Source organism: Silurus meridionalis, chromosome 26 (assembly GCF_014805685.1).
Source record: "Silurus meridionalis isolate SWU-2019-XX chromosome 26, ASM1480568v1, whole genome shotgun sequence".
Lineage (NCBI taxonomy): Eukaryota > Metazoa > Chordata > Actinopteri > Siluriformes > Siluridae > Silurus > Silurus meridionalis.
In genome coordinates, this window is record NC_060909.1 from 6,164,790 (window position 1) to 6,175,764 (window position 10,975).

The following is a 10,975-nucleotide window of genomic DNA, read 5'->3' on the forward strand; positions in this document are numbered from 1 at the left end:
AACAATAAAAAGGTCTCATTAAATAAAATTCATTGCTGTCCAGTTTGAACCAGGTGTTAATTACACTTCCACAGTTTTTTGTGGAAAATCTGCAGCTGGAGAGAAGTGAGCTAAATAATTACTAATTTACATGAAAATATAATCTTTACCATCATTCTCAATAAACAATCATTGACAAGTGGTTTTCTATATCTAAATTGATCAAAGGTTTTGGCACCCATGGGCATCACACCCACATCTGTTTGTTGAAAATCTTATTTTAGATGTATTTCCCTTTTACTGCTATAATAACCACTTTCTGGAAAGGCTTTTCACTACATTTAGAGTGTAGCTTTGAGGATCTGTGACCACTAAGGAGACCTGGAGGGTATATTCAACTTCCCAGTTCATCCTAAAGGTCAGTGGTTCACTGGGGGTTATGGGTCAAGGCTCTATGAAAGCACTTGAATTCTTTCACTAAACCTTTGGTAGTCCATGCTTTCATTTAGCTCGTTTTGTAAACAAGAGTGTTGGCATGCTGGAACAGGTCTGGTCCGGTTAGATCACGGTTTCCTTGCCCCCAACATGTGGATCATTTGGTGGCAGGTTGCACGGAAAATCAGGTGGTCTTGCATTAGACTGGTCCCTGGTGCAAAAAAGGTTGGGGACCACTTTTATATCCAATAAAAAGGAAATTGTAATAGTATTGTAATGCTAAACCATTTGGGGAGAATTGCAAGTAGGTGTAATGGTCAGGTATCCACATTATTTTTTGTCTTCTAATGAATTGGTTCTTTCCAGGCAAACCAGGGCTCCGATTTGATCCGGATTTTGGAAAAAAATCCATTCTTGGTTACTTTCAAGGACTGCGTAGATTAAGTGCTGTTTATTTAGGAGACTTACTTTTCCAAAATGTGTTTGTCACATGCATAGACATAGAACTACACACAGCAAAATGGTATTTCTAAAAAAAATATATAAATATTTTAAAAAGGGTCAAATTAAAAGGTTGCAAAATAAGAGTGTTAGGTTGCAAAAAAAGATTTTTTAGAAACGGGTTTATTATAGGCAGGCCGTTTTGCAGACAAGGTGAGAGAGGCTATATGGAGATGGTTTTGGTCATGTGCAGAGGATGGACATTGGGTACATCGGTAAAAGACTTAAAAATGGAGCTGCCAGAAAGAAGGAAAAGAGGAAGACCAAGAGGTAGGTTTATAGATGTGGTGATGGAAGACATGCAGGTGGTGAATTTCAAGGCAGGACAGGGAAGAAGCAGAAGAAGAAGAAGTAGAAAAAAGAAGAAGAAAGGAATCATCCAATAGTACATGGTGCTGTCAGAAAGTTTTGAGATTAATAGTGCTAACTGGTGCTATTTCGATTTTATAATGCAGCTGTTAGAACAAAGAGCAAACATAACACTGCGTGAAACGGGGCAAATATGCCATGACATGCACTGTTTTGGCAAAAGTTTGCAGGCACCTGTCCTTTCCTGCCAAATGTGGTTCTTTTCCAAACTGTTACCACAACGTTGGCAGGCACACAATTGTATAGAATGTCTTTGAAAAGGGTAGAATTAAATTTTTTCTTCATTTGAACCAGCAGATCCTAACCTGTTTCAGCATGACCGTATCCCTGTGCCTAAATTGAGCCTGTTATAGAGCTCTGATCTCAACCCTACTGAACACCTTTGGAATGAATTGGAACACTGACTGCACCCCAGGCGTCCTCACCTCACCTACATCAGTACCTGACTTTACTAAACCTCTTGTGGCTGAATGAGCAAATAATCTTCACTATCAAACTCTAAAATCTGGTGGAACATCTTCCCAGAAGCACATACGATTTTTATTGTCAGGTATTGGCAAAAAAATGTATTACTTTTAGTGTAAAAGAGCATAGACTCCATGGTAGATTTGTTTTTTGGAGAAAATGTTTTGCTGGAAACATGTATTTTCAGATTTTTAGTTCTTAGAAACCAAATGCAAAACGCTTCCTGGTAGAAAAGGGTTCAGCTTTTTTTGTGACCTTGCTGTTCATGCCAATGTAACAGCAGGGGGCAGTAAACACTATGTTTTGCTTTTTGGTGCAGCGATTCGATAAAAAAAAATCATTTAAGTGCTTTGGATTTTAGCTTTTGAGTCATTCTGTGTAAGTCGGCAGGATGCCAGTTTCTCGGATGAAATCATTTAGCTTTTTTTAAATTATTATTATTTTGAATTATTGGAAAAACTTTTCTATTATGAGCAACACAAATTATTCTAAGAATTCACTGTTAATTCACTGAAGCATTTGTAGGCCTCAGGAGAAGAATGTGTGAACTGCAGAAATGTTTGACTGCTGATTATAGATGCTACAAATCCTGCTAGTAAAAATAACAGGGTTTGACCAGTGTTTCAATTCAGACCAACTTTTATAGATGGATGCTTTAGTTTACATCACATATTGTCTTTAACTCAAAGATCATTAAAAGTAAAAAAAAAAAAAAAGAGAGAGAGAGACCAAAGTGTTAAAAATGTAATATATATTTTATTCCCACATGATGATGATGATGATGATGATGATGATGATGATGGTGGTGGTGGTGATGGTGGTGGTGATGATTGTATAGTTCAACAATTTGACAAACAACAAAAACACAGAAAATACAAGCAACCAGCAGAGATAGTATTCTTGTACACCTTCAGAGATTGTGTTTGACCTGAACCAGTACCAGATGTTTTTATTGACAGGGATTTCAAATAATTTTTGTAAGTTGCTCTAGATAAAGATGTTGCTCTAGATAGTGCTCTATAGTGTTTTTAACTATGGAAATTGTCCCAACGCAGCTTCATGGAGATAAATAGGTTGTAAAATATGAATGTATATGTTCGCGCCTATAAGTTTAATCCTAATAAGTGAGTCAGTGGTGAAAAACTCCCCTGAGATGGGAAGAGAAAGAAACCTGGAGAAGAACCAGACTCAAAAGGGAATCCTCATCTGGGTGGCACCGAACTTCCATTCATCACAAATCCATCATTGTTGAGGCATTCAACAACCACACACACACAAAAGATCATCAGCTTCAAACTGTCCATCCCTGCTCGAAACATCTGTCCCTGTTTATTCAGCTGCTTCTTCTCTCCATGCCTCTGCAGTTTTCTAGGAAAAATTAAAAACAACCAACGGCCAAAGATATTTTACAGAACCACACTTTTACTCAGTGATGGAGACAGGAACAAGGCTTCAACACCTTTTAGTATTAATTCACCCAAGATTGAGAACATTTATCAATTAAATCAAGGCTCCTCTATTAAACTTGTGTGTGTGTGTGTGTGGCAGATAAAACCGCCTGATGAGGCAGAAACCCTGACCTTCTGTATGTTAGAGATGTCATGTGCCATCTCTAGTGCGTTTTGGCACGTGTCAGTGAGATGGTCAGGCTTATCTTCAATAACGTGACGTTTACTAAAACACTGTGACGTGCCACAATTATTGACACCAACCAATCAGAGTGGTCGAGAGGCGTGTTTCTCAGATAACACACCCGGCTCCGGTCCTGGCGCGCACCACACGCTTTTACGCGCGGTTACGCACTGCGTGCGCCTCCAAACCGTAGCAGGTGCAGATGCTATGGGGGACGTCGGGGGGATGACCTACACCGGGGCGACGGAGGATTTCTTTTCTAGCATCCCATTCAACAGCACATTAAGTTTCGGAAGTCTGGAGGACATCGACGTGTCGGCTGACGGCAGTCCCGTCCTGCGCTGCTTCATCTCCGTTACCTACGCGGTGGTGTGCGCCGCGGGTTTGGTGGGCAACCTATTTGTGCTTGTGTTCATTCGAGCAAGGCAGGCGCGCAGGAGGTCCGAGACCAACGTGTTCGTGCTTCACTTGGCCGCGACGGACCTCCAGTTCGCTCTCACGCTGCCGTTCTGGGCCGCAGACGCCGCGCTGACTTCAGCTGGCCGTTCGGCGACGTAATGTGCAAGCTCGTGCTTTCGGCCACGGTGATGAACATGTACGCGGGCGTGTTCTTCCTCACCGCCATGAGCGTGGCGCGCTACAGGTGCATGGTGTCCGCGCTGGGCGAGCGCGCTGGCGCGCCAAGGACGCGCACCCCGGTCCAGCTCGTGGCCTTGGCACTGTGGTTGCTGGCCACCGCCGCCACCGCGCCTACCCCCATTTTCTCCACGGTCAACGAGGTGGCAGGAGAGAAGCTCTGTCTTTTACGATTCCCATACGGACAGCGCTGGTTAGCCGCGTATCACCTGCAGAAGATCTTGCTCGCCTTCGTGATACCCATGGCCGTCGTCTCCATCAGCTACCTGCTCCTGCTGAGGCTCGTGCGCCGCCGCAGCATTAAGCCCCGTGCGCGCGTCACCCGCTCGGTCGCCGTGGTGGTCCTGTCCTTCTTCCTCTGCTGGATGCCCAATCACGCCGTGACGCTGTGGGGGGTCTTGGTGAAGTTGAACGCCGCGCGCTGGGACAGGGCGTACTACGTGGTGCACACATACGTGTTCCCTCTCACCGTGTGTCTGGCGCACGCGAGCAGCTGCTTGAACCCGGTCATTTACTGCCTCACGCGCCGGGAGTTCAGGCGGAAGCTCAGAGACTTTTTCAGCCTATGAACGAATATTTAAAACAGATAAATCGAAAGCTTAATATTTAATATTGAAAATTCGGCACTATGACTACATTTCTAAATAAGCTGTAAATTTTCTTCATGTCTAATCATGTATTCAGACGTCTAGACATTGTTCTGCATTTCCACTAGTGCTCTTGGACCTTTGGAGCACACTGTGCATTGGTTATTTTTTGTGATCATTATGAACAATTACACAAAATAAGAAGAAAGAAATCTGTATAGTTCCATCAAAATGTGTTATTCCAAGTTTTGGAGGTGCATCAGTGGTCATTACGGTCTGATTCAGTTCTTGAATTAATTTAAAAGATACTATAGTAAAGGCACAGAAGATGTACTTGTGATGGCACCACACCAGGATAAGGAAAGCTATGGTGCTTTTATTTCCAAGCTTGTTAAGAATCCAGGTCTAGAAGAACCATTAAGGAACGAAGAACCATTAAGGAACGTCTTATCTTATTTTAAAGGAGAACCTCAGGGAGAATTGGAGAACATTGACAACTACCAAAACTAAGCAATGTACTTTATTCTAAACTATTCAGAGTAATGAGGCGTGACAATGTAATCACTGTGGCATAAATACCAAGAAATCAGAAGTGAAATATGTTCCTTTACCAGTCTGATTCATCTACATAAACAATATATTTTTTATCTAATGTGGAAAGTTAGCAAGATTTGTTTCACGCTGTGCGGAAATAATGGGCTGATAATCTTATCCATAACCATCTCACATCAAATTGCTTTTCATTACTCCATTAGTCCATGTCCAGAAGGATCTGAATTAAAATGAAGGAAACAACAGGAACCCTTAAATATGTCTTGATTCTACCATGTCTGCCTGAAGAACACATTATATGTGAATGTTGCATCTCCTTTCGAAGAAAATTGCCACGTTCCCAAGAATCTCATTTCACGATACGGTTCCAGTACTGTCTCTGACTCTGCCATCTAATTTAAGACCCGAAGATCAGAAATAACCAAGTGTACATAAATAAATAAATATTACATATATATGAAAATGGATGGATTGTCTTCTGCACTCTTTTTTTTTCTTCATCCTTTAAAATCCATGTATTTCAACTGTAAATCAGAATGTCTTGTTCTCTATACAGTACAGACCAAAAGTTTGGACACACCTTCTCATTCAAAGAGTTTTCTTTATTTTCATGACTATGAAAATTGTAGAGTCACACTGAAGGCATCAAGGGCTATTTGACCAAGAAGGAGAGTGATGGGGTGCTGCACCAGATGACCTGGCCTCCACAGTCACCGGACCTGAACCCAATCGAGATGGTTTAGGGGTGAGCTGGACCGCAGAGTGAAGGCAAAAGGGCCAACAAGTGCCAAGCATCTCTCGGGGAACTCCTTCAAGACTGTTGGAAGACCATTTCAGGTGACTACCTCTTGAAGCTCATCAAGAGAATGCCAAGAGTGTGCAAAGCAGTAATCAAAGCAAAAGGTGGCTACTTTGAAGAACCTAGAATATGACATTTTTCAGTTGTTTCACACTTTTTTGTTATGTATATAATTCCATATATAATTCCACATGTGTTAATTCATAGTTTTGATGCCTTCAGTGTGAATCTACAGTTTTCATAGTCATGAAAATAAAGAAAACTCTTTGAATGAGAAGGTGTGTCCAAACTTTTGGTCTGTACTGTACATTTCTATGTTTGGATCCCTGTCAGATTTCTCTCTATTGTTATTAGGAGCACTGAATGCAAGACAAGGATCCATCTTAAATGAGATGCCAATCCATCTAAAGACACCGAGACACCATCTCACACATTCATTCACACCTCGGGGTAAGTTTGTACAGCCAGTCCACCTGGGGGCATATTTTTAAGGAGAGGGAACAAGACCAGACAGCGTGAACAAATCTTTACCGACAGCTCAGGATCGATCTAAAGAGCTTTCTGTTCCTTCTGCTTCAAAACAGACACTTGCTCCAAGTAAGTGCAGCCTATAGGGAGGCTGCAAAAAAGTAGTTCATTTATTTATGAAAAAACTTAAAGTTTTTATGAAGTTCTCGTCTGGATTAAACTGTGAAATTACCATTGAAGTGCAAATTAGGGTTATCTAGGGTAACTCCACTGTGAGCATCTCTCATTTGAAGTAATGAAGAGTGGAGTCTTACAGATAAGAAGGATAAGATAAACAAAAAAAAAGAGGAAGTGCTTGGTAAACCTATCACAGTGACACAGAGTTTTCTTCTTCTTCTTTCGGCTGCTCCCATTAGGGGTCACCACAGCGGATCATCCGTCTCCATACCCCCCTGTCCTCTACATCTGCCTCTTTCAACCCAACAAACTGCATGTCTTCCCTCACCACATCCATAAACCTCCTCCTTGGTCTTCCTCTTTTTCTCCTTCCTGGTGGCTCCATCCTCAGCATTCACCTACCGATATACCCCATGTCCCTCCTCTGCATATGTCCAAACCATCTCAATCTCGCCTCCTTCAACTTGTCTCCAAAACGTCCTATATAATACAAATTAATGTCCCTATAATATAATCATTTCTAAATCACAGGGACATAGAGTACACTTTGGAAAAGACGATAGTTCAACACACATCCATCTTTCTGTGGCTTGCATGGTTTGGTTTGATTTGTTTTGTTGTACATGTTCCTCTCGTGTTCTCATGGGTTTTCTTAGGGTTCTCTGGATTGTTCATGTTGGCTATACTTAGTGTACATGGTGTCCTGTGATGAACTAGCCTTCTATCTCCAGTCTATTCCCACCTCCCAACAAGTATTCCCATTTTAGAATCCATCACAATTACAGCTATTACTGAACATAAATTCATAGATAAACGGAATTTCATTACTGGTCTCAAAATAAACCCAGTATGCTCCTCATTTGCCATTTTAGGATGATTTCCTCATGAATTCCATTCCTTGTACAACTTTTTGTTCAACCTTACAAGCACAGTAATTATGAGAATCAAATATTTTCCCTATATGCTTCCTATCAAGAAAATTGTTCCTTGCGTATGTTGGTCAATCATAAATACTCATTTTATATCATTTTGCTAAATGCATCTTAAAATGCTGCATAATTTAAAACCTAGTCCACATGGCCTAAATAATTTAAAGGGATGGGATTAGGCAAAATTTAATTTTGTGGGGGAGCATAACTTTATATATGGCATTACAAGCCTGCGGGGTGCATAAAACAAAAAACATGCAATCATATAAAGAAATTGGCATTAAATTGTATTGTGTTTTAGCATTCAAAACAGGAATTAATATTAAAGAAACAAAAAATCTGAGTTTCACATTTCTTTTTTTGTATTTCATGTCAACTATAAATGTGCAAAAATGTTGCCACCCCTCAGTCAGTACTTACACCCTACCGTCTGCTTAAACAGAACTCAGACTACAAACATATCCATCTTAATTCATACACGGCCTTCCTGTTTTACAGAATAAATCTCATTCCGTGTTCATCTTAACTCAGCTTGTGTGCTCTGTGAGTTTGGGAGTGAATTTCAAAACATTTATATTTTCCACTGATTGTATGTTATTACTAGAAAGAGTTCACTCTTCCTGATAACATTGCAATACTTCCTATGTGTCTTTTATCCGCCCAAACCCGAAGAATAACAAAGGTAATAAAAAGGTATCAATGACTGTCAGGGAACCACCGGCCACGGGAACACGAGTGCCTCACCTCCATACTAATAACCTTCACCTGTCTCCAATCTGCACCCTCCCTTTATAAGGTGTCTGTTCGCACTCGCTCACCGTCCGATCTACGGTTCATTCTGGCGATCATCCCTGGACTACCTGTGTTTTGGAATAAACCAGGTTTCTGGTACATGCTGCTTTCTAGCTTCTGTTTGTTTCCCAGGGCTAATAAACGTCATATTTGTATCCTGGCCTCTGACTTGATCAAAGCGTGACAATGACATTCTTCCATAATTTAAATGTATTTGTCTTGTATTGTTTTGAGAGAGAGAAAGGAGTAGATAGATAGATTTGAGGTGATATGAAAAAGCAGTGCCATGCAAACCATTTTAAAACAGTGTAAAAACAAAAAAATTTATGGAAGTAGAGTGCCAGAGCACATGGATAAGAATAATGGTTGTTTTAGATATGGTACATTGACCTAATCCTGAACGTGACTTGAAGCACATTATTTACATTTACATTTAAGGCATTTAGCATACGCTCTTATCCAGAGCTAAGTACAAAAGTGCTTTGCGTTTTTAATCAATGAATAAATCAACACTGGTTCACTAGGTTACAAACTTAAGATCCAATCAGCCAAAACTCTGTTGAGTGAAAGAAAATACAACAACATTGTTTCAGGAAGAGGTAGGTCTTTACTCGACGTTTGAAGACGCAGCTGTTCAGACATCTAGGGGAAGTTCATTTCACCGCCTTCAATCCGCCCATCTGTTGTACAATGTGATTACTGTTGGTAGGAGCAACCTCCTGCAACGTTCCTTTCTACAGCGGAACCTAATGAGTCTTCCGCTAACGGTCATAGATGCAGTTTGTTGTGCAAAAATACTGTAAGTTTATTGGTTGTCCTTTTTATCACCAATTCTTCAAGACTGTCCAGTGCGTAGCTTTCTTGTTCAGAGCTTGATGCATCTCCATCGCTGATGCCGCCTCCCCTGCATACTGCTGCAAAAAAGACTGGCTGTAGAAGCCTAACATCTTTCTGCAAGTTTCGAAGGACCTGAGCTTTCTCGGAAGTAAATGTCTGCTTCCAGTTCAGCATTTTGTCAAGATTGACACCAAGGCATCTATAGGTGTCAATCATCAACTTAAGATCTTAACCTGGCACTGGTTATGGTCCTCTTTCTCCTGTTGTCCACCACCATCTCTTTGGCTTTGGCCACATTTAAAGAGCTGAGGGTTGTTGAAGTGAAAAGGGTTTCTTCCTGGTTTTTTGGTTTCCTCCCGTCTCTCAAAGATATGGTATAAATCTATGCATACCAGCATGCCAAGTGTTCTCAGGATAGTGAAGATGATTAAAAATGCATTTTTAGAGAGCTTTTGGCTGCTATTTAGAAGCACACAGACAAGGCATGTTTGAACAGTCAGAGAAGGTATTAAGCTTGGCAGACAGCCTTTACCATTGATTACAATAAACAAAATGCTCCAGGGTTCAACTAAATGTTATCTATTTAAAGCTTATAGCTGATGACTCTGGGCATCATTGTAACCCCTCAAGTGAAAAACAAATCAATGGCTGCTTTGCTCATTTATAATAGAAACCCAATGACAGCTCATGTCAATACACCCTCAAAACACAAGTGCAAATTCACAATGAAAATGAAACAATGTTTTAGGATTAGACAGATGTAAATACATACCAAATTGATTCTCATGTCATCTCATCCCAGGTTTATGGAAAAGTCAAATCTCACATGACATGACTGCAATGTTATCAGAAACACAAACGAAAAGGAATTCTATCTCTGAAAGTACAAATCGGATATAATGATAAATATGAAGACTTATATAAGACTTTCATTACAAAAAAATTACTATTAAACTTGAAATAAAATTCATATTAAACATTTGTGCCAAAAAGCTCTATAACTCACTAACTTTATATATATATATATATATATATATATATATATATATATATATATATATATATATATATATATATATATATATATAGGACAGTTTAAGAACTGGACTTTATCTTTTCTTTATCATTTATTTAATTGCTTTTATTATTTTAATACTAGTTTTTATCTCATGGTTATCAGATTATCACATCCTTTCTGAATTTTCTCCAGAATTCTTCATCTAATTTTGTAATTATTTTGACCATGGAAAAATTTAAATATGAAATGCAAATATTTTGAATTTTGTGTAAAAACATAATGCAGGATTTTAAGAAAACCCTCGAAAAGGGCTTTTGCCTGCCATTCATTTGTGGACTTCTCTTTTATTTCTGATTTTGTGATCATTCTGACATTAAATGTCAATAAATGGATGCATGTTAGGCCCGTTAACATTCTGCAAAAGGCTAAGATCATGCTGGGCAAGCAAAATGTTTAATGTCGAAAGCAATGTTTTTTGTTTTTTTTAATAAAGTGTCTTCTTTTAGGACCAGTAAATTCAGAAAACTCCATCATAGCAGTGGTACCATAAAAGTATAGCATAATGTAGATATAGAAAAAAAATATTTCTTGTAAAGAGTTCCATGTTTTAAAAGTAAGCAGAAAACATGACGAGATATTCAATTACAGGTCCCCAGTTTATCGGTATGAATGTTATATTTGTTTCTTTGATTTTTATTTACATACAGATTGATTTTAACGACTGCTTTTTCTTCTCCCCAGTTTGATATCCTGTCTGTTATTCTTTACCCATCAGCTTGGTGAGTGGATTAATGCTAAC

The 10,975-nt window shown here is 39.6% G+C and overlaps 1 protein-coding gene across 1 annotated transcript; it reads left to right on the forward strand.

Moving 5' to 3' along the window:
* The first annotated feature begins 3,500 nt into the window (after positions 1-3,500).
* On the forward strand, positions 3,501-5,572 carry rxfp3.3a1 (relaxin family peptide receptor 3.3a1). The gene is given in 2 exon segments (XM_046840517.1): positions 3,501-3,907; positions 3,910-5,572. Coding segments are annotated over 2 exon segments (996 nt in total). The 5' UTR covers positions 3,501-3,588; the 3' UTR covers positions 4,587-5,572.
* Positions 5,573-10,975: the final 5,403 nt, after the last annotated feature.